The sequence below is a fragment of the Perissodus microlepis genome, chromosome 8 (assembly GCF_051167445.1).
Source record: "Perissodus microlepis isolate ML-2025 ecotype Zambia chromosome 8, ASM5116744v1, whole genome shotgun sequence".
Taxonomy (NCBI): domain Eukaryota; kingdom Metazoa; phylum Chordata; class Actinopteri; order Cichliformes; family Cichlidae; genus Perissodus; species Perissodus microlepis.
Window position 1 is genome coordinate 10,542,546 of NC_140468.1, and position 25,407 is coordinate 10,567,952.

At 38.1% G+C, this 25,407-nt stretch overlaps 1 protein-coding gene across 2 annotated transcripts in view; it reads right to left on the reverse strand.

Moving 5' to 3' along the window:
- The window catches only part of dock1 (dedicator of cytokinesis 1), a 213,875-nt gene that overhangs the window by 47,787 nt on the left and 140,681 nt on the right, over positions 1 to 25,407 (reverse strand). For both annotated transcript variants that reach the window (XM_084937450.1, XM_084937451.1), the window contains exons 28-30: positions 16,116 to 16,217; positions 14,221 to 14,315; positions 271 to 349 (exon numbers count right to left, since the gene is read on the reverse strand). In XM_084937450.1, coding sequence (XP_084793576.1) covers positions 271 to 349; positions 14,221 to 14,315; positions 16,116 to 16,217 — 276 coding nt within the window. The remainder of the gene's footprint in view (positions 1 to 270; positions 350 to 14,220; positions 14,316 to 16,115; positions 16,218 to 25,407) is intronic.

A 25,407-nucleotide genomic window follows, 5' to 3' on the forward strand; every position in this document is an offset into this window, starting at 1 on the left:
TTGATGTTCCCTCTTCACAATTTTTATTTATTTATTTTCTTATGTCTGCTGCCTTCAGTGATCTTTTTCCAATTCAGAAAATCCAACAATGCGGCAACTCCAACAGCCCCAAGATAAAACTACAGGCTATAAGAAAAATGCCACAAAATTATTCCTAAAACTGTTGGGTAATAGTGCTTAAAATGTCAGTGCTGCCTTGTCTACAAAAAACATTATCTTGAGATGTGAAGTGCTGATATCAAGATATTTATTCAATGGTTCAGTTCCTACCTGTAGCTCGAAGTTGGTTTGATCCAGAAACTTCTTGTTCAACACGGCTGCATACTGACTGATGGCCCGTAGGAACACTCTGCAAAGATAAGAAGATTATGCTGGCTGTTTACAAAAAACTTTTTCAAGACTATAAAAGAAATGTAAGTAGCTTTTTACTGAAATTCAGCTTTCTAAAATTATTTCATAAAACTGCACCACCGAGAAAACATCCACCTGATTAAAATGATCAGCAATGCTTAACAACAAAAACATCTGAGAGAAAAAAAAGAAAGAAAAAAAAGAGGAAAGTGTTAAAAAAAAAATGCAGGATCCCCTCAACAAGTATGTATACTAGTCAAAAAAATAAACACCAGATTGTGTTTGGAATAGATTTTAAAGAACATAACTATAATAACTATATACAGGATGCTTAACATAAGATATGGCTTCTTCTGAAAGGGATGCAAGCTGTCACCCCTCTGCGAATAGACTGCACGTGTCTATATCTGGTGTTGAGGAATCGCTCTCCATTCCTGGATGAGCACAGACTATATAATGCAAAGGTCACTGGTTGTGGCTGTATCCACTGAACATGTCAATTTTCCCAGGTGCCTATCCAAACACATCCTTGGCCAGCCTTAGTGATAGACATATCACTAAGGGACATGAAAATGATTTCAAACTTGTATGTTACTTGTATGTGACATGCATTCTACAGTGGGGCAATAAAACTGAAAAGGTCATGCCCACTTTACTTGGAATAAAATAAAAAAAGCAGAGTAAGTAAAACGTGTTTTAATGTGATACAATTCATATTTGTGAATTATTTCTTCATCTGAGTTTTGCCTTCAGAGGTTACCTCTTGTTGCTTCATTTCATCCAATGTCCAAGAAACACAAGTAATATATTAGAACTGTGTCAATAAATAGAATAACAAACCAACTTTTTCTTTATTTTGTTAAGGTCAAAAAAACTGCACAATTATGGCTAGAAAATCACTATGATTTTGGATATGAACCCTGTTGTTTTAGGTCAAGCTTGGAACATCGCACAACCATCAATGAATAAAAAAGCAAAAAGCCCCACATGCTGCGCTGGTCCTGAAACTCAGCATGAATTTAACATTGTTCACTGCAGAGTTACCCAATATGAACTCATTTGTTTTAAAGCTGTGACCACACAAAGAAAGAAATATTAACAGCATGCACTATCACGAAGAATGGATGTTTGCTCTTGTGAACAAATGTCTGCTTATACCAGAATAGCCAAGCAGGTTGAATCTCTCTCTCTGACAGACTGAGGTACAGTAGGCTAGAGGCACCCGTGAAAAAACATTTGATGAGTAGATCTTAATGAGAACACTGTCTGATGGGTTAATCCACTGTGATGCTGCAGAATTAAATGTTAATAACTTAAGTGGCATGAAGCTTTATGACTGCTACTCGCAGAGTCAGAGGTCCATCCGCTATTTAACTTAATTTCCTGGTAGAACCTGCTACACAACAATGTGTGTACCATCTCTAAGAATTAGCAAGCAAGAAAAAAAACAGAGTCTAACACAGCAAATTCAGTAATCTGGCTCATTTTATTTAGGGTTTTCCAAGCTTAGTCCCTGCTTCAGCTATTGCGAGCACAATTACTAATCAATAAGCAAACAGCAACAGCTGATTGCCTGCAATAGTGGATGAAGATATATCAGATTGGAATAAAAATGGCAAGGTGAAACAAGGACGATTGTTATGCCACTTGAGCGGATTGCATCAGGGTTTCATGAGCAGACAATAAAGCAGCATTAAGATGTAACGCTCGTGTAACTGACACTGGCAGGTAAGCAGACATCTGCTCCACAGGCAGCCCCGAGAGAGCCTTCTGCTTTTGTCATTGCCCAAGCTAAATCCTTACTGGAACTGGGTCTCATTGTGGGAATTAGCAAATCCACATCCATTAGCTGCTTCTGACTTTAAAATTCAGTTCTGTGGCAGTAAGAATCTTTGGGCTGGAAGGTCGAAATTTCATTGCTGTACAGACCGGGCCGGGGTTTCCCATTGCCCCAAACAGCTGACCTTGAACAGGAATAACCATCGCTGTTATAACAGCAATGTTCTACGACCTGGGGTATTTTAAAGTTATACAATATTCATGTTCCACATTTATCTCCATTGGTGACTAAATGCTATCTGGGGCTGATGTGTGATACACATTACGAGTGACCTTAATCATTAGCTGGAAAGGTTAACTGTCATTGAACACCTTTGGATATGCCATTAGAAGTCCATTTCTTTGGCTCTCTGCCCTCTCAGAACACCCCCGCCATCTCCTAAGCACTGAGACAGCCTATTACCACCCTGTCTGCACGAGCACATGCACCCTCTCTGCACACCTCACTCAATTTTCTGCAGCTGTGAACATGCCAATATAGTTGATACACTTAACACTGGACCAACGCTAAAATGGCTTTTCTTCCATTGCATGTGTGGGCAAAGAAAACACTTCGTGCTTAATGCTTTTGGCTAATTTATGACATTATTTTGTAGCTTACTGGGGAGGCTCCATTTAAGCTATTAATTTAAGTGAAGAATACTACTGTATAAACAAAAACAAAACTCAAAGTTGCTTGGGTTATAGTGACACATTTTCCAATTAAACTCAAGAAAAAGCCAGACTGGAGTGTTTAAATGGATGCCTACAGGCACAACTACAGCCCTACATGACCTATATTTGCATTACACCAACTACATATTAGTGGGACAACAAGACATGGTAATTGCAAATTTACTAATCACAGGCTGTGGTTTGCATTTAATTTTGATGAAGGTGAGTTTATAATAGGTACAGGGCATGAAATATTCTAAACACCACATCTGCCGCTTTGTAAACATGAGTGATGTAGCAAGCAGTTGTAAACGCTGGGTCAAATGACAAAATAAAATACGAATATCAAGGATCTTCATAGTTTTCAGCAAAATATGGCTCGGCAGGCAAAAACGCAGCTGTGCCCAACCACTCCTTTTTGATCTCCCTTTCTGATCAAAGCTTACCTTCATGTTTCCACTACACCTGCATGATGATCCAGGGCATATGAAGTTTCTTGGGCTTGAAACGTGATTAAATCGTACTAACGTATGCTAACATGAACTGCTTCCCACAAACAAGTTCGCACAATATTGTAGACTCCACTATCTAAAAACCTATTTGAAGCCACCAGTCTGCCTCTGCACAGACATATAATTGGCTTTAACGAACAGACAGGACAGTTCCTCTGTGAGCACATCCTGCCATTAATTAAAGTGAAAAACCTAATGAGGTGGATGAAAATAGAATATACTCTCCCTCACAGTGGGTTCTGACTAAGACACTCCTGACTAAGACCATTTCAAAGAAGATTAAAGGAATTTAGGCCTATTTTCTTTAGTATTAAGTGTGTGTCTGTGTGTGTATTTTATATATATAGTGACATTAAAGATATGAAATATCTAACTATAATAAGATAATGGTCCTTAAAAGGAAATGTGATAGAGTAATAAAATCTCATCTCTGTCTGTATTTCAGTTAGTCAGTGAAGAATTATTATTCATAAAAATGAGTAATTTCTGTACAGTCTATAATTAATTGCCATATTGATTTCAGGGAATATCCTTTGTACCGACACAGCAATCGGAGTGTGAATCATGAGTGTCTGCATAGTACCATTAAGTGTAAATTATACCATCTGTTGGTCTGTTGTGCCACAGCTTTTTTTTCTTAATCTAAAAAAGAAAAAAAAGAGAAAAAAAAGCCAAATTCTTGTAGAAGAGCTTTGGCTGATTTAAAAAACAGTAATGGTCAGTCATTAAGCAACAGAGAGAAAACAAAATGAAGACAGACAGTGACAAACCAGTCCTTTATAACTTCATTACAAATACAATACAAACAATGGTGATTTGCATATACACTACTACTAATCAGTGACTTGTGTGTTTACTTGGCTAAGAACGTATACTTTTCTTGGAATACTGCTACAACTTTGTAATTCCTATAAAACAGCTGGTCATTTTGCTTTTTTTCCCATTTTTTTCATGTTAGGTTCAGTAGGGAAAATCAGGGTACCTCTAATCATCTGCAAAAAAAACAAAAAAACAAACAAACACAAAAAAAAAAAACACAAGACCTCCTTAACTTCTGCTTAGGAAGACAAAAACATCACTAACTTTTTAATTAGGCAGCGCAAGGGCAACACAGCACCTCCTACACAGTCATTTTGATACAGTACACATACCGTATCATTATAATAAATATGGTCCATCAAACTGTCAGCGTCAGAAAAATACCCCCATTACTGCTGAATGATGGATGTGCTGTACATTTACATTTCAGCAAAACAGAGGATTTGCTTTTTATGCCATTGTTGCCTTTAAAAAAATAACAATCAGGTAAGTTCCTGCAGCTGTGATACAATGACTTGAGCTCTGTCAGATGATCTGCAGCACAGACACCTAGCTTAAGTGCTAATGAGAATTTATCAGCAGATCATGCTTGGTAATTGAGTTCAAAGAGCATCGCCGATAATGATCATGAGCTATTTGCATAGGTTTGCTGAATAGACAGCATATCTGCCTGTGCTCTGAGATAATGCAAGGTCAAAAACCTTCATTATCTGTCCAATTAATTAAATTAGATTACCTTTATTTCACATACCTGATATAATATCAGATCTATTTAACTGTCATTATATTTTAACCCAATTTTCTCTTCTGTGTGACAACTTCTCCTCTAATGCAAAGTGCAGCTGACTCTGGTTAAAATTTATGTCCTTTCCAATAGGCTGTCAGAAACCAAACAGCTCACCCTAGGAAAGCTTTAATGATATCACTGGGGTGAGTCAAAGTATCGCTATCATGTGTTAGACCTTACATTCAGAATGAGGGAAAAACTTCGCCACTCCATTTGAATGTTTAAACCACTTCTCTAAGAAACTCTTAAAACTACAAGGATAATGATGTCAACATTAAAAAAAGAAATCAATGCATCAAATATAAAACTCAAAATCTGGATTCACAAATCTGAAGTAGTGACTTGTAATCGCCTGAAAATGTTATAAAATTTGTCATAATTTCAAGTTCTAACAATCAACAGCTAATCAAATGAGAATTAGAAATATTACAGAACTAATTAAAAGCCTTGACCCAGCCCTCATTTCTTTATATTTTAAACGCCATTCTTTATTGGGATTTCTAAAGTGGTCTAAATACAAGGATTTTTAAAATTTATTTATTTTTGTGAATCCACTTGACATTGAACTATGAATCATTCGAGCAGACTCAAAAGATGAACCACCTGCTGTATCTTTAGACATTTCTTTCTTCAGGAGTGGAGAAGGATTTTTTTGTTTTGCTTGTTGTTTACTTATTAAGCCTTAAAAATTGTGAGGCAATTGGACAAGTGAAAGGCAAAAGAAAAAGTGGCAGGCCTAAAATACTACCTACATTAGTCAAACAGTATCTGAAAGTCATGTCCTTAAAAAACAGGAAGAACTGACACAGGACCTGAGAGATGTCATTATTGAAGCCTGGGGAACTGTTCCTAAAGACTTCCTTTAAAGAAATTAGAAAGCATAGTGTCTGTGAGCTGAACTGAAATCATCCTCCGACCTCCAGAAAAAAATAAAAGCCTCCTTATAACTTTATGTTATTCATTTATTTATGAATGAAAAGCACTGTGCTTTGAATTGACAGCACAATTACATGTGCTATTCATACATATGTCACAAGGACTGTATTAAGAAACTGGTACAGAGTACAGACTAAGTAAATGTTTGTGTTGATGGAGGGAGATATTTGTGTTCTCACATACAGCGCTGCCAGGTTACTGTTGAGAAAAGTTCAGGGGTGCAGTTTATGTGTGAAAGCAGCTTTAGTTTAGTGTGACAAACTGAAATATGGCCCTCGTGGTGCTATCAGATAAAAAAACTCAGTGTTTAAAGATCTGTCTGGATGAACTCGCAGGCCAGTGAGGGCCTGTCTGTTATGTAAATAATGTGATAAAAAGCTGCAGTCCCTTTGACTCTGCAGCACCAGGCAGTATGATGTTAGTGTTGTAGCAATCAACCATGCAGCAGCCTATAAACACAGAGACCTGAGCTGTAACAACGACAGCATGCGCTGCCTTTCATCCGGGGGAAAATTTTGCAAGGAGGTGAAAAGATTACTAATGAGGTAATACAAGCAGGATTCAACAGAACTCCAGACACTGGTGAGCACAGAAACTTTGTGAACTGGGGTCAGGCAGTGTTGGCAAAGTTCATGTTGAGCAATGATGAGATAATGAGGCACAGTTAAATTTCTCAAATGAGTCATGAAACAATTATAACAGATTTTAAAAAGCAAACTTTTTCAACATTTTGGCTTATTTTATGATTTAAAAACTAATCATATGCCTGTATAGATAAAGAAAACCTTAAATGCTTCTCAGGCCACAATGTTTCACTCAGTATAAAATACTGATTGATCTGAAATATATGTTCCATAAGCGTATGAACCAGTGTTTTAAAGATGACATAGGGCCTGGGCATGTTAGCAGATGGGCATTCATGCTATGGGTACACTTTTAATTGATGCTGAGTGCAGTGTCCAACAGTACTCGTTTGAATGCCAAAATAAATACACATCATTAAATGAGGCTATTAAGTTTGACATATTGTTGATCTAAAGTAGAAGTAATTGTGCGAAAGGCGCAGTTGTCGGGTGTACTACAAACATGTCAGTTATGTTCTGAGGGGAAAGACATAGATGAGTTGCAACATATTCACAATGTCTCCAGTGAAGCATCTGCCATAGAGTACTAAGCAATACTTACATTATACACAACAGAGAAAAAGTCATTTTTCTTGTCTGACAATAAAAGTAAATAATAAGTCCCAGTCATCTACAAACCTGATGGGAAAAAGGAATGCACTGTACAAACTTTAATTTCTATTTAAAGCCCATGTGCACTCTAAATAGGATGGGAATACCTTTTGATCAATATAGCAGAACTATTATTATATTATTTTCAAATATAATAACTAGTGCTTTCAGCATTAATCTCGTTAAAATTAAGTTTACGCCATAACCACATTAACGCGGCAAATCTCCGTTAGCGAGTTATAGTGTGGGGCTGCGCGGCGCTAGCGCGTTAACGAGCTAACCGCGCTAACGAGCTAAACGAGCTAACGCATTAATGAGCTAACTGCACTAACGTGTTAACGAGCTAACCGCGCTAACGAGCTAAACAAGCTAATGCATTAACGAGCTAACTGCACTAACGTGTTAACGAGCTAACTGCACTAACGAGCTAACAACGCTAACGCGTTGACGCCATATAGCCCCACGCACGGGGCGATCTGCGATAACTCGCTAACGGAGATTTGCCGCGTTAATGCGGTTATGGTGTAAACTTCATTTTAACAAGATTAAGGCTGACAGCATTAATAATAACTAAATTAATAGTTGTAATTTCTAATGGAGTATTTCCACATTGTAGTTCTTGTACATTTCCTTCCTAAGTAGAAGTATTCCTACTTAGGGCTCCAGTATAGTAGCTGATGGACTGTTTTCCTACACAAAAAGATGCCCTTCTGGGTTTTGATAATGACTTAGATAAAATCAGAATGAGAGAAATAACAGTGGGTGTTATCACTCTTTAGGGGGCACTATTTAAAGGCTAACTTGCTTTCACTCAGGTATACTGCAATCCATGGGCAAAAACTGGCCTGGGCAAAGGCTGATCATCGAGCAGATACACACAAAATGCCAGACATCAACACAAACTTCAACTAGTGTACTCTGACTGATGTGTGAGAGTGGTGTGCCTGACATGTAAATAGTAAATCACCTTACAGTTTTTAACCAGCACTTGAGTGTAGGTACAACATTATGCAGTACATCAGGCAACGCTATTCTAAACTGCAAATGAGGAAGCAGACAAAAACCAAACATCGGAGAGTGACTGCGTAACTTCCACAGATTTAACAAAGCGGCATGGTTTGAAAGCTATGGAAAGGTCAGACCTTTCTTTTCAGCTGACAACACTAATGCTGTGAAAAAGAGTGTGGAAGGTCTGGTATAAAACATCTATGTAATGACATACACTGGAAGATTTATTCACCAACTGCTTTTACTTTGTAATAAATCTCCTTTGAAATTGCATCATACTATTAACTAAAATGACCAAAACAGTGAAGATTATAAAGAGATTACTGCGCTCAAGACCACTTAAACATTTTCAAGAAAGTCTGGCTCTGTGAAAGCAAAATGTAAAGAAACAAGGGATGGCTCAAGACTTTTGCACAGTATAGTCAATTGGAAAAATAAAGACAGTGACAGGTGTGACAGGTGTGAGCTTTGTCTTTAAAGACAGAAACAGCATCCTTATTTCAAGGCTAACAAAAATTTCAACAACTGCTGAAACTGACTAAGGGATGTTTTAAAAGAATCCTAAAATTTCTCTGCAACTAGACCACAATCAATTCAGAGGTTTTCAAATAGCATTCGTTAAATAAAACTGTCTTTACAACAAGAAGATTTCAAATCAGATACCCTCAAAACCACAAGAACTGTTATTTTATTTGGCGAGTGCTGATTTATACATGGGCACAAAGGCGACAACAACATCAGTTTCAGTCTTTTTAAAGCCCTTCATCCTTCTTCCCATAGACCTGCCCTCAAGGACTAGGATTAGTCTTTTGTCATTAGTCAACTCCAAATGGCAACCATCCAGCTCCAGAAACCCGATCCTAATGAGTCTGTGTGATGGAGTAGGTTAGAGTTAAGGAGCTGCTTCTTTAACTTGTTGAGGCTTTCATCTTTTCATCTGCCTTGCAAGCCTCTCTAAAAACCCATTCATCTCAAAGTACTATTCTTAGTCACAATTAACACAACGCCACAAATCGTTGGTTTTATTTTGTGGAATTAACTTTTGAGAAGTCCATCTAATGTTAATTCAAATCACAGCATTAAAATATGATGGAAGTAGGCCTCTGAGACATGAAGGGTATATCATATATTCAATTGTGTGTTGCAAAAATACAGAAGACAGTTTGGTTTTATCTATATACAATGCCCTTTAAAAATGTAAACACATGAATAAATAAATAAATATCTATCTATATATCAATTGATTTAGCTATGGCTCTGAAAAATATATCACCCAATTTGTTAAATATGTTTTTGTTGTTGCAGTAATTAGAGAGTTTAGAGTGTTTAGAGAGTTTTTTTTGCGGTAATTACAGCTGATCAACAATTTTTACTCAATCTGTTCTCAATCAAGTCTTCTGGTTGCTTCAACATTCACAGCTGTTCAAGTGCTGTGTCTTACAGCTGAAAAAAAAACATTGCCAGTGCACATTGTTCTGGACGTGATTCTCATCTCATTAGTGGTGCTATCACGATGTGTGGAGAAGAAAGAGCTGTCTGCTGGTGCTGGTGAGCCACATGCTGAATGCGGCATGTGCAAACTGCTCAGGAACCAGCGGTATATATTGTATAAAAGTCTTGAGCCACCTAATTTCTTTCTATTTATAAAGAACTTAAAAGTTAATGTTTGGTATGACCTCCTTTATTTTTCTGCTGTAGATAGTTTTTTCGGATTTGCCACTTTTGCCATCGAGTTGTCCATCTTCCTTTACTTTTTTAAAGGACACACTGCACACCAACATCCAAAGACAAAATTGGAAAAAGACATTCAGAAAGCCAGGAGATCTACTGCTTAATGACAGGAAAGTCAGGGTCCTTAGAAACAAAACAAAAAATGAGGGGTGGCTCGAGAGTTTTGCACACATTTTCAAGCACTTGACAAAACAGCAATAAAGTAATTATTTTAAAGGTCTACTGCCAAGATTTTAATATGAATGGCAAATTAAAGCACTTTATTCCTTATTTTATTCATGGTGAACCTATGGATAGATATCACCATAATCTTCAGTTGCCCTCAGGATTAAAAAGCTCAAATATCACAAGGTAATTGTTCTGAAGTTATGACACATTCACTGCATATTTTAATATCACCTTTATCATTAATCATTCCCAGAAGCAGCAGAAAGCTTTTTCAGACAAAAAGTTCTAATAGACCCACTGCACATAACCTGCCAAAGTAGCAGACTGACAGAGTTAAAAATGAACTAGTGAATAAAGCTGAAGAGAAAAGACTTTCTTTGTTGAGAGGTTGGTGGAGACCAACAGACAGCTATAAGGACATAAAATAAATGCTGAACTGGAAAGTTGTTTCATGTCGACTGATAAATAAAAGGGAACGTCAAATTATTGTTGTGTTAACAAAACCAATCTGACAATGATTCTTGGGTTTTTAAGTTAAAAAAAAAAGGTTTTTCTGTGAGATCTTCTGGCTTAAAATGGCTTCTCTTAGAAATTCCATTTAACCCCTACCCCTCCTGTCCTCTTGGAAGTTGTTCCTTAGAGTTGCTGACCCACTATTACTCATGCAAGTCATCAAATGAGCCACAGTGTGGAAAAAAAGGCATGGGTCATTACTGTCCACGGGGCCAAAGTGAGAAACCTCTGTAAAGCAGGTGGTTATGGTTTAGCTGTCAATGCAAGTCCATGGTCACTGAGGTCACATGAAGTTGTAAATGTTGGTGGAAACAACTAGAAAGGGATCACATGAGTGTTCCGAAGGCTTGGTGCTATAAGCCACTACCTCTGCTTACAGTGAACATAGATGGTCTCTTTTTGTTCATCAAAAGGTGTCATCCAAACAATGAATGGTAATTTTCTGCATTTTTCAAATGTGGATAAGTTTTAGATACTGTGGGGTAATGGGCTTATGGAACAAGACCCAGCAGCCACTAGCCACTGTAAGCTGATGAAGAACTGTGAGCTACCAGTTGTATCCCTATTGTTGGCAGACTCATGCCGTGTGCAGCATAATTCAGATCACAGTTTGCAGAATGATTTAAAATGGCTAGTTATGAATGAATATGATGGTGGCTTGTTTTCCTAAACTGTCTGACCTGCACTATTAAACTATAATTAACCCCAGTAACAAAAGTTTTAATCCACCAGGACTGAAATCTCCAAGTTTATTTGTTAAAAAACACAAATTAACTTCAGAACACAGATCGAGATAAAGATATGGTTCAAAGTTTGTGGAGGATGTTATGAATTTAGTCTGTCTTTAATCCTGTACTCAGAAAAAGAAAACAAAAAAGGAAGGGCACATGAGGTATACCAAATACTCCCTTTTCTATTAGATTGTTAATGTAAAACATTTACAGCTCTCTTATGTCACCTTGAGTTCTCACTGTGAGGAGCAGGAAAAAACATTGAACAAACACATTCTGGAGGATGGCGACAAATAAAAGAGTTTTTCTAATTTGCAGCAAAGTTAACACCTGCAGTATTCAAACAGACTCAAGTATAAAGACTGTGAGATCAGCCAGACATTGACAAGCTTATTTTTCATTGAGCTGAACAGCAATTTAACTCCAGCAAGTGGCTGAATACATAAACTAGTATTCAGAATTAATCTCTTTCCAGCTATTTGCTAACAGGCAAAAGCTTGTTGGGTAAGATTCTGCTGAGGCAGGAGAGTGAGTGCGAATCAAAGATTCAAACGCGTGCTACAAAGTGTGATCTTAGATTAAATTGCTCAGTGAAGCTCCTCACACCCCCAAAGCTGCTCCGAAAAGTAAAGGATCACAATCGGTATGGAGTGTGTGAATAAGCTTGTGAGACCAACACACCATGGCGTCGACTGCTGGTGTGCTTTGCGTGTGGCTCAGTAGGGTCCAGCACCGAGTTATTCCCTGGTATTTTTGCTCAGGTTAAAGCAGAACAGATGTGATTTTCACATCTGCGGGATACCGGGGAACACGCTCATGAAGCTATGCCAAAGACTTCAGCAATGTGACTCAGGTGGCAGACAATGTCTGTTCTGAATTCCAAAAGGAATCTGGCTTGCAGCAATCCGACGGACTAATGAAAGCACAAGAATCTAAATTGAAAAGCAATGCAATCTCTAGTCAAATGTCCTCGCTGGCAATGATGTTGGAATGGTTTTAGAAAGATTGGGCAGGGGGTGAAAACTGCTCACCGTAAACTAGAGGTTGCTGCTATGAGCTCTGCACCTGCCATAAATGGCCACTTTCAAGGTGCCCAAAAGGATTAAGCTCGAAGCCTTGCTATACAATTCTGTTTGTGTGAGATGCATGTTACCTTAAATGCTTTTAAAAACTGGTATTTTTGATGGCATTGCGGAAGCAAGTACAAACACAATTTTTTAAAACAGTTGGGATGCTGTGTAAAATGTTAATATATGTTAATATAAACAGAATGCAATGATCACATAAGATAGAAAACATGTTGAATGTTTAAAGTGAGGCATTTTACTATTTCATGAAAAATATGAGCTCATTTGGAGTTTAATGACACCAACACATCTCAAAAACATTGGGATGGGGCCACCAAAAGGCTGGAAAAGTAAAAGAAACAGATGGAGGAAGATTGTTCAGCTAATTAGGTTAATTGGCAAGAGGTCAGTGAGATGACTGGGTATAAAAAGCAGATCTTGCAGAAGCAGATTTTAACAGAAGTGAAGATGGGCAGAGGTTCACCAATCTGCAAAAAACTACATCTACAAATTTTGCAATAATTTCAGTTTCATGTTTAATGATGTACCACTGCCATGAAGTATCTCAACATCCACAAATAAAACTAATAATAAAATGATTCCAGGAAATCTGGAAAAATCTCTGTACACAAGGGACAAGACTGAAAATCAGTATTGGATGACCTTGATCTTTGGTCCCTCAGATTACATAAAATGACAGAGGTGGGTTGCTAAGTCCTACAGAGCTCCAAAACTTCCTCTACCACTGATATCAGCACAAAAGCAGAGGGAAGCTACATGCATTGTGTAGGTGGCCCGTTTTGTGCATGTGGTGTGTAAGATTTTAAAGGTTGTTTTCTGAAGCTAGAACAGGTAGCTAGTTAGCAGATGAATTACAAAAACATTATCCTGGTGGAAAAAAGTGAGTCCAAACCCACTTTAGGCACCAGGCTGTAAACATGCTGATTTTTGCTGTGAGGATTTCACCAAGGGGCTCTACAGGGATCAGCTTACTTTTCAAGCCAGCATCAAGAAGCCATCCGAGGAGAACGGCAGATTTTGGCACATCTGCATTGGCTATCATCTCTCTAACTACGCCTTTTGTTTCTTGTCTTTTTGTTTCCCCTGTCAGTTGGGACTCAGACAGTATTATAATGCTAAATTTAGCAGAGTAATCTGTCCATGGGAAATTTGAATGTAGAATTTAACCAGCGATCATGATAATACATGAATGATGGTGGAGAAGGGAGAATTTTCTTTGTCAAAAAAAAAAAAGAAAAAAGATTCAAGCATTTCATCTGGCAGCTGTTTTGGTATCACTGTATAATAGAGCTCAGCAACTCATTCTGATGTCTTGTTTTTTTAAAAGTGAATATTTTATATAAATTAAAAAAGAAAAACCTAACAGTTGGCTATGCTGACTTTCCTTGTTTAAAAAAATCACTAAGAAATCCCCCAAAATATACAAAGAACTCTAACTCTTTACTGACAACTACAGAAAAACCCCACTACTGACTAAACTGCAAAGCACTATCTAACTTTGCTTTAAAATGTTAAAATTGCATTTAAAAAAGGTTTGCATCAATAAACCAGAAGGCTGCAGCAGAACAGCACAAAAAAAGCAGAGAGATTCTGAGACTAAGTTTGGAGATTAGCAGCGTATACCAGAGCATCTATAATTCATGTGATTGTTTGCGGCTGCGCTGACTGCTCATCTGATTGCTACACTGCTGAGGCCTTGTGCCGATATTTGCATGAAGAGAAAAACATTTGAAAATATTCATACCCGCTTCCGACTGCTGTTCCTTAGCAACCGTAGTGAAGCGAGTTGAAAGCAGTATAGTTTATGGTTTGTGTTTGCGCGTGCATTTCCAGCAGTGTCGTACTTACTTATTTTGCATCATGTTCATTATGATCCAGTCAGAGGGGTAGACATTTTTTCCAATGAGATCTTTGAACATGATAAATGTTTCCATTAGGAAATCCTGTAAAAGAGAGAAAGTTTTCAAAATGAGAACTGCTATTCTTCCCACTTCCAAGATAAGAGTAATCTGAAATGAACGGTTTGTCGTCCGTGGCTTTCAGGCAGAAACAGGTTTTAGATTCATTTAAAGGTCAAGGTGACTCGTGTATTTCTCTTTTGCAGGTAGCACACAAAACTAATAATCCAGTATTTTGTTAATATTACACAACTAATATTCATCAGATATCTGGGTAACACCTACAATGATCATTACCATTTAAAACATAGCATTAGTCATATCTACTCTGTCTGCACTCCCTAACTTTACATGTTTTAAGGGTTACAAAGTCACAATTAAAAGGCATCACGCAATAGATTGTCTCTTGTCTTTGTACGCCTGTAAAAGTTCAGCATGCACTCACCACTAAGATTATTGGATTCACCAAATATAAGCCAATCACATGGGAGAAACTCAATGCATTTAGGCATGTAGACAGGATTAAGTATTTCACAAACTGCTCATCTTCTTCCCCACACATCCGTCTCTAGGGTTTACGTAACTTCATTTGTTGCTTATTTTATGTACTGCCTGTTAATATCAATTTAAAAGCAATTGCTGCTTTCATAGTTTCTTTGTTTTTTTAAAAAGTATTGTTTGCATGACAGTTTAACATCACCAGGGTTGCAGCAGAAAGAACATGGGCTGAAATAGTTGTACAAGCCTTAAAAATACATCAAATAAACACATTGATGTAATGGAATACACGGCTGTAATTACGTTTAGCTTCACTGTGCTTTATTGGTGGGCCAGTGATATTGATAAGCCTATTAACTTGCAGCATCAGCAAATTCTTTTTTTTGTTTCAGGTTACAGCTTTCTTCTCCGGCAGGAATAACCAGCACTACACAGCTGTGCATGTTTACTATTGCCATCTGGTGCCGATGTCCCTTTTTATGCGTCTTACCAAATTAATTGTGATTACAATTGTTATGTTCAGTGAGGCCACACAACAAAAAGATATCCTCATCTGGGCTACAGCCAGCATCAGGATCTATAAGTGACCCATAGCCGAACCATCTTCAGGTACCACAACCCTGCAGAAAGATTCACGTTCATTACAGTGATTCCTTACCCCGCTATGGAAACTGGATAAGGAGTCCCAAACTGGATTTTCTTTTAAAATCCACTAAAAATATTACATTTAAGCCTCAATAAAAAACAAAACATGCAATTAAAATAAATAGTGCTTTTAAGAGAGAACGGGATGTCAGTGCATGCCAGCTCAGTCACACGAGTACAAAAAAAGTGATTTTTCAAATTACAAGCAATGCCAACGTATCTGTCAGTGTGCGTTTTATAAAGCTTCGCCTGACTCAGGATCGTGTTCATGCGATGAAAAAATCTCCAAAGAGCAAAAGCAAACAGAGTGGAGTAACTGAATGCTAATCTGGCAGGAGATAGGAGAGAAAGGCTGCTTTGAGGGCAGAATTATTCTGAGCTGAAACCCATAACCTCTGCGAGATTTATCCCTCCTCCACAACTTGTTGGTTGCAACAAGTGATCATTTTCCCTCAGGAGCTACTATCACCAAGAGGAAGTGCAATACATGTATCGGCCCAAGTGCAAGGACTAAGAAAAATTCAATTTCATACTTTATTGCAAAAGAAATTGTTTTTTTTTCCTCTATAAAAGCTCTAATCTGACTTTTGATTTCTAGATAAGACAGAGCAAAATCATTCTGAAGCACAGGCAAGTATTTTAAGTTATAAAATGACAATGTGGCCGATCCAGCAGACAGAAACACTGACAGAGTGTACTTACCACCACATCACTCCTTATCTTGCCAAAGGTGCTGATCAGATGAGCATAATGATAGTCGTCCATCTGCCTCAGTACGCCAGTCATGCTGGCCACGAAGCTTCCCTGGAGAAGAGAAAGTAGTGCATTCAATACACAATCAAGTTTAAATTGAAGGATCGGGACAGAAAGAGTCTGTCTTTGATTTTGATGGCCACTGACTAGCTGACTGGATTGGATCAGAGTACTGAAGCAGGCTTGGCCTCCCAGGTTTAAAAAGGTAGGCACCCTCACCTCATGGGTGATCTCATTAACCTGCTACCCTCCACTTGTCAGCTCTTTGTCTCCACTGATTATAATACCCATGAGGTCCGCAAAGTGCCATCATTCATTTGCAGAGCATTATCCTGCCTCTGGTTAGTACAGTGTATATGTGCTGCAGAGAAGAGATAAGTGGATGGCAATGTGTGCAAGACTAGGTGAAAAGAGGTTGCTGCTGCCAGTCAAGTGTCATTCCTTTGATGTGAATAGACAAAGCCAGATACACACTGAAAAAAAAAAAAAACAAGTGGAAGACGACTGGAAAGGAATGGATATGAACGGCTAGAGTTCGTACTGTTTACAGCTGACAGACTGCACAAGAAATTCACATAAAAAGATGGATTACTCAAGAGATTTGTACAAAGGATAAGGATAATCAGCTACCAAGAGACCAATACAAGAACAAAAGAAAACCAGTAAGACACTAATGGCAAAGAGAAGATGTTTGTTGTTATCTAACAAAAGATTTGGGGCTAATTAAAAGGAAATCTAAAGAAAAAGTTACAGAATTTGCTTAAATACTTGTGAAGAATGAAAGCATACTGTAATGATTTATTGTTCCCACAGTTTTACCTCAACCAGCTAATCAAAAATGAAAAGAGAAGGTAATTAAAATTACTCTGAAAAGAAAGCATGAAAGCACACCCAGCTTAATGAATATAAGGTCTGATAAGCATTAAGATACACAAGCAGGAAGAGTGACTCTTTGTCTCTAAAGTCTGCAAAAATAAGTAGAATGCTGGCTAAATGAGACGACTTATAGTGCACCCTTTTCGTGCATATCTTTATTTAAAGGAAAAATCTTGCAAGAAACATATTTCAAGAACAATTCAAAATAAGGCCAAGAGTAAGGTCTTCCAGTTTGACACTTATCTAACTGGCAGTAAAGTAAGCTGCACGAGACACGCAAAGACCTTAACCAGCAGTGAAATTTGGTTACAATTCATGTCACCATGTTTCCATAATCTATCATCACGTGAGCAAACTCCTGATTGGGATTTTAATTTGACTACCTCAGTGAAGCGAGGAATGGTTGAGCAGCTCTAAAGCAACTGATATAACATTGCTGCTTCATGGTAGTTAATCCTCACAAGGCTTTGCTAGAAAACTTCTCCTTGAGCTTTAATTAGGCCTGACCTACCAAAGCACAAAACACAGCTGAGCAGAAGGGATGCTCGCACACACACAAACTCCTGTTCTTACCTCACCTGACCTGTCTTACCAATTCTGATTTTTTTTTCCCTCTTTACTTGGATTTTATGGTTATTGTTTGCCTTAATATCCATATAATATATTGTACTGCATTTACATTTATCATGCATATAATAGCTAACAACATTAAGATAATAATGCAAAGGCACCAAAATAATCCTCAAATGCAAAAATCATGTTTACTTCGCCTTCCCTTAACGCTATGCAATGCTGTTGACGGTTTCACTTCTCTCTGTAACGCTTCACAGAAACCATGTTATATTAAAATGGAAATATTTCTCTGAGACACAGAGGACCACACTCCTTCATCTGTGAGGGCATGTAAGTTTCAGTTAGTCTCAGTTCTTCAGCACTGAAGAACACATTCAGACTAAGACTGATTAGAAAGTACCAAAGAGACAAGTGTACATACAAAGTCTACAAAGTGTATGAAGTGCCTAAGAAGTGGTTCTCTTGCCCGTCTCTATCTTTGAATGCTACTAACTGATAGGGGTGGGGGGGAAAATCGATTCTGTGTAGTATCGTGATATTTTGTTTGCTAACAATGTATCGATACAGGGACAGCAGAAATCGATATTTTGTTACAAAAAAGGTTTTTGTGCTCTGACTTCAGAGCATGTTGATCCTTTTTCTGAGAAAAAATCCTGACATTCCTTCACTGTCCAAATGTGTTTAACTTTTTTTTGGCAGCAATAAACATGACAGTTTACTTATTTTAATTTAAGACATGTTTTATTTTAATTAAGTTTAAAACTTTTATTTAATGTAAAATTATATTTTGTTTTAATTTACTTTCAAATTCTTCAGTTGCTGAAGGGGCTGCATAGTTTTCATAAATTGCATAGTTCAAAATAGCTATAATTGTACCAGATGGTTGCATTCAGTTAAGTTGGACTAGACTGTAATACAAACCGTTCAGTTTGTCAACAATAAAACTGACTGAAATGAGAGAAGGACTGAGTGCGAGACTTTGATATTAGATAAAATGAATATTGATAAAGTTTACCTTTATGTACAGAATCTAAATATCGCAACATTTTTTAAAAAATTGCAATAATATCGTATCGTGCGTTAAGTATTGTGATAATATTGTATCGTGGGATGTATGGTGATTCCCACCTCTACTAACTGAGGAAAAAATGTTGCTGTTGCTCAATCGTATTCGGGAGTAGATACATGGATGGATATTCCCACATACTGAGTTATAGATGATACTGGCCTTTTTACCTCCAGAAAGGAAGTTGTGGTTTTGTTCACTTGTGTCTGTTATATTTGTCTGGGTTATGGAAAGTAGGGGGTGATCATTTATTCTTGGTGGAGATGTGGGGTATTGACAAAAGCATAACCCATTACAACCCATTACAAAAAGACATTTTATTGTAATCACACATTATATGCATCTGTAATGCACTACTGTTTGAAAATTCAGTGACCAAGAGGTTAAGATATATGGGACAAAATTAAAAGGACAGTCTGCAAAAAAGAAAAAAAACACACTACCTAATGCTTACGTAAGTACTTCATATGTATTGCAGTTGCACTTGTTCTTGTTGGAGACCTGCTGTCAGCTGCAGCACCACCTTAAACAGAACCTGGAGCAAGGTGAAAAGCTGCTTCATGTGTTACTACACAATGCTCACTGAAGCTGCAGAACAAAATAAGGGTAGTGTTGCCAGCTGCAGTGGAAAAAGGTTAGACTTAATGAAAAAATTCACTTCAATTTAATAGAGTATAAAAAGATTGTAACTACTCCATATAAATATATGAAAGGGAACAAAATATGGGAAAACATGCAACATAAAACATAAATATATGTATATGTAGCGCAAATAATTATTAAAGTGTTGTTGTAGTGCAAAGGTTACATGAGCTATCTATAGCTATGGGAGACCACCCAATCATTTATTGATGACAAAGTCCTTTGCAAATAAAATGCTGGTGCAGTTCAAATTACAAAGCAGTCATTTAAAAAAAAAAACAACACGTCAGCCTCCTCTACATGCATAAATTAACTGGTAATTACCTGACAACAGATATTGAATGATGCTGTGGAGAAAAACAAAAGTAATCTAAAAAGTAGTGTTTTTACTTCCAAAGAAGTAATGTATTACTCCAAAAAATGATGACTTGAATGTTTTTTTGACTAACGAACCCAACACTGTTTATTAGAGTTTGCTAATAAATGTCACAGGAGCTTCAAAGCAGCCAGCAGTCACTGATGCATGCTCCAGCAACACCCTAGCCCATACAGACTCAAATGGTTGGATGAGCTGGAGGATATCCCACATTTGTTCTTTTTCTTATGTTCAACTGTGAATGAATCTCCAAGATAAAGAGCCTTCAGCAAACTTTGTACATGCTGCAAGCCTCATTGTGGGAACTGCCATAAGGCTCTGAGGCTGCATACAGTAGCATAAGCCCCCCCAAAGCTCACCACCAACATTCAATCAAGACCGCCAACAGCGCAGCCATATATCTGCCAATGTTACTATTGATTTTATTCTTGTAATTTGTTGCTCATGAATGGATCTTAAGCTTCCAAACAAATGCAATTTCTGCTGGAGGCACTAGGATCAGCTGGCAAATCCTGATGGAAAATTAAATACAGGTGAGGAATCTTGCAACCATATTTCCAAATTGCCGTGGTACACAGGGAGAGGCGCTCCCAGCAAAAGAAATACAGACGGCTCTCTGTGCAGCAATTAAGATCTAGATGCGAGGCAGAAACATGAGTCACACCAGCTGTTAAGGCGTAATGCGAGCAATGGAGATGTGTGTTTGGAGGGAACCAGGAGGTCTCTAGAGGCCAACCAACCAAACTCTTCACTTTTATCACTGGGATGAATCCAGTAATGTTACCATGACAACTCTTTTATTTCATATAGGGGGAGAAAAAGAATGGAAGTAAGTCGAATAAAGCAGCGTTAGAGAAGAAAGGTTCAGAAAAGAAAAGAGAAAAAAAGTGTCCCTCACTGGTAAGAAGTGGGCCGATCTTTTCTGATTTTGTTATACAGGGAGTGCAGAATTATTAGGCAAATGAGTATTTTGTCCACATCATCCTCTTCATGCATGTTGTCTTACTCCAAGCTGTATAGGCTCGAAAGCCTACTACCAATTAAGCATATTAGGTGATGTGCATCGCTGTAATGAGAAGGGGTGTGGTCTAATGACATCAACACCCTATATCAGGTGTGCATAATTATTAGGCAACGTCCTTTCCTTTGGCAAAATGGGTCAAAAGAAGGACTTGACAGGCTCAGAAAAGTCAAAAATAGTGAGATATCTTGCAGAGGGATGCAGCAGTCTCAAAATTGCAAAGCTTCTGAAGCGTGATCATCGAACAATCAAGCGGTTTTTTTTTTTCAAAATAGTCAACAGGGTCGCAAGAAGCGTGTGGAAAAACCAAGGCGCAAAATAACTGCCCATGAACTGAGAAAAGTCAAGCGTGCAGCTGCCAAGATGCCACTTGCCACCAGTTTGGCCATATTTCAGAGCTGCAACATCACTGGAGTGCCCAAAAGCACAAGGTGTGCAATACGCAGAGACATGGCCAAGGTAAGAAAGGCTGAAAGACGACCACCACTGAACAAGACACACAAGCTGAAACGTCAAGACTGGGCCAAGAAATATCTCAAGACTGATTTTTCTAAGGTTTTATGGACTGATGAAATGAGAGTGAGTCTTGATGGGCCAGATGGATGGGCCCGTGGCTGGATTGGTAAAGGGCAGAGAGCTCCAGTCCGACTCAGACGCCAGCAAGGTGGAGGTGGAGTACTGGTTTGGGCTGGTATCATCAAAGATGAGCTTGTGGGGCCTTTTCGGGTTGAGGATGGAGTCAAGCTCAACTCCCAGTCCTACTGCCAGTTTCTGGAAGACACCTTCTTCAAGCAGTGGTACAGGAAGAAGTCTGCATCCTTCAAGAAAAACGTGATTTTCATGCAGGACAATGCTCCATCACACGCGTCCAAGTACTCCACAGCGTGGCTGGCAAGAAAGGGTATAAAAGGAGGAAAACTAATGACATGGCCTCCTTGTTCACCTGATCTGAACCCCATTGAGAACCTGTGGTCCATCATCAAATGTGAGATTTACAAGGAGGGAAAACAGTACACCTCTCTGAACAGTGTCTGGGAGGCTGTGGTTGCTGCTGCACGCAATGTTGATGGTGAACAGATCAAAACACTGACAGAATCCATGGATGGCAGGCTTTTGAGTGTCCTTGCAAAGAAAGGTGGCTATATTGGTCGCTGATTTGTTTTTGTTTTGTTTTTGAATGTCAGAAATGTATATTTGTGAATGTAGAGATGTTATATTGGTTTCACTGGTAAAAATAAGTAATTGAAATGGGTATATATTTGTTTTTTGTTAAGTTGCCTAATAATTATGCACAGTAATAGTCACCTGCACACACAGATATCCCCCTAAAATAGCTAAAACTAAAAACAAACTAAAAACTACTTCCAAAAACATTCAGCTTTGATATTAATGAGTTTTTTGGGTTCATTGAGAACATGGTTGTTGTTCAATAATAAAATTATTCCTCAAAAATACAACTTGCCTAATAATTCTGCACTCCCTGTAGAGGGGAGAAGGTATGTGACACACTGAGGAGCACCAAACAGACCAGTTGCAGAGGAGGAAGTGATAGAAAATGCATCTTACTGAGCTGCTTGCCTAACAAAACGAAGAACAACAACCACAAAAAAATAACAAGAACTAAGAGAAAAGAAACTGAAAGGTTTAGAAATGATGTAATATATCTTTTTGCATTTTAGTTACAAGGTCACTTTAATTATGTGACACGTCCGGCATGTTTTGTGGGGTTTGTATTCAAACTCGAAGGCTGAAAATATTTGAACTAAACACTTTATAAAAAGGAGTTATTTTATGATAAATATTCTGGGTAAAATGACACTCTGTATATTAATGAAAATTGAAATCAAAAGGATTTAAAATCACGAATTATGCTGAAAGCTCTTTGAAGCAGTGTAGGCCAGAAAAAAACAAACTATTACCAGGATGAAAAATGTAAAAACAACAGTTTGGCATTTGCTATTTCTGGTGAAGAGAATGTAAAAGTATAAGAAGTAACAGTAGAGCAAAAGTAAATTCATAACGCAACACAAGTTAATGTCAAAGGTTTGTACATCAGCTGGTTTTTGCAAAACAAATCTCACAATCCAAAGCCTGTTTGAAGCTAAGATAACAGATGAAAGAATTTATAGTGATCTGCACTTTGTATTATATCTAGATAACATTTTTTTCTGGCTGTTGATTTTTTAAAGAGTAATGAGATGGATAGTTTGCGTTACAGTCAAATGATAAGGAACAAATTATAGACAACCAAAGCCACACCGCAAATGGTATCACAGAGCGCTCGGATCAAAAGGACGACATATCTCAAAAGTATCTAAAAGACAAGCAGCCCATCCAATTAAAATACTACCCAATTATAAGTTAATCATCTTTCTTATGTAATTTAACATAATGATAGCTCATTATGTGAGCTGGGTGCTGATAATAGAGCACCATCATTACTGATCAATCTCTCCAATATGACATTGTGCGTGCTAGCAAGGCATTTTATTTTAAATCTATAAAAGGAAATATTAATCTCATGGCCTCAAACTGAAAGGAACCATAACTTTTAGCCTCTTCACTGAGCTACTGCAGGAGATGATGAAGCAGCAGAAGGACAAGACCAAATTGTTCATGACGCTTATGGAAACAGTCATTTAATGGCCGCCAACTGAGCCGTCAATCTCAATTCATTTATCTACTGAAACAATTTCTCAGTCTGAACAACAGTCAACAAAAAGTTTACAGGTGATATCTATCACTGAGTCTAGGAGCTGGAGATTTCCCAAACCCTGCCTCCATATCTGTCTTATGGGCAAATGAAACAGATTCTTAGAGGAAATGAAAAAGCGGTGATTAGAGGGCAGTGCCTGATCCATCATACGCGGCTCTCTAGCTTGCATCTCCCTGATAATTCATCTCACTTTAGCGCCTGACAGCAGAGGAGCAAAAATTGATGTTTGCTCTGAAGGGCTGCCCTATTAACAGAGCATTGTTTTAAGCCTTTAATTAAGCCAGTGGGGAAATGGCACAGCGGTATATAGAGTCGTACCAAGAGCCTCAACGCGTCTCTGAACGAGGAAAAACTGACACAATAGCAGAAGAAAAAAAAGATGAGAACGAGGGGTTGATGACCAACAGGGATCCAAATTACTCCCTCCTCCTCTCCATTAGATCCAAGCTTGATGCAATATGATTTTACTGGCTCATTATGATGGAAATTACAACAGCACACAGGAAACCTCGCATGGGCACCATGCCATTTAATCTTATAAGAACGACACCTATGCAAGCAGAAGTGATTTGGGCTGCTAAGTCACGGAGGTTGTAAGGAAAGTGCAACGCAACCAACGACACACAAAAAAGATTCCAGTTTAAATTCTCCCCAATTTGCCTCCTCGCTCAGAGAAAGCATTAAGGGTTGCTGCAGATGAGATTCAAACATTTCCAATGAGGTGATTTTGTGAGGAGAATTCAAATTAAAAGATGACTGGCATCAGTAGTGCCTGACAAGAGAAAAACAGGTTAGAAGGAATGCAAAAAGATAGAGAAATCCAGAAATGAGCTTTGCGTCAACTATATTTAAAATGACCAATTACAAGTTTCTGTTATTATACTCATATTATACTTATAGGTCATGGATTCCTTCATCACAAACATATATTATTCATGTTCTTGAAACTAAATATACATAAATGGAATAGAAAAAGAACAAAGGACCAAAGACAACAGCACTTTTCACACTGGTCTGTCAAACGCAGGCAGAGCTGACACATACAATGTACTTGGCCACCGCTACACAATTCAGCCAACCCGCTTGGCTCCGACATCAGGCCAACAAGGTGGCAGGCAGGAGGGTCAGCCAATGGAAACAAGTTGGAGAGCCAGCTGAAGCCATTCACACTTCATTTGTTTTTTTGTGCAGCAGCAGCAGCAGTGGGTTTGGTGCTTGGTGATGTCCAGATAAACACTTGACAGTAGGTAATATGTGCAGAAAACCTGGGCAGCCAGCCATGAAAGTGACCCGTTAATTCATTTATTCAGATGGGATTCGGCTAAGACAAGCTTGAGGAAGCACTTTCACATCAAAGCAATACACTTCCTTGAACAGACAACTTAATTTATATAGGGAACCCCACTGAATGAAGGCGACTTTCTTTGACAAGAAAGCCCCGTCTCTACTGCCAAACACGCATCATCCACCGAAAAGGAATGAGATCTTACCGACCATTGCCTGGTCAGTGTGACAGATTCGGAGATGAACTAGAGCACGAGTGGGATAGCGAAGGTCAATGATGTGTTGCCATGTTTTGACGCCATGAGACCCCAAACTGTTTGCTATTAAAGATTCAAACCAGCTTTTTAAAAAAATGCGGTTGAAGACAGTCCACAATTTCAATTAGCTGTTGGTGGTCAGTGAGCCTGAGGCAGAGACAGAAAATCAGACAGATTAATGAAGAAGCTTTAAAGCTCACAATGCACAGTCTGTTCGAAACACACCACAGATGCCCTGACACTTTGTTTTAAAATCAAATGTTATTAAGGATGAAGTGATCGAAATAATCAATGTGTAAAACTGTATATAGGGTTTAGAGGTGACTACTAATCTAAATTAGTATGCAGTATGCTATATGGTAATGTGTAGTTTAAGAACAGGTAAGGTTTTCTGTCAAAAGACTTGATCAAATTTAGTAAATAAGGATTA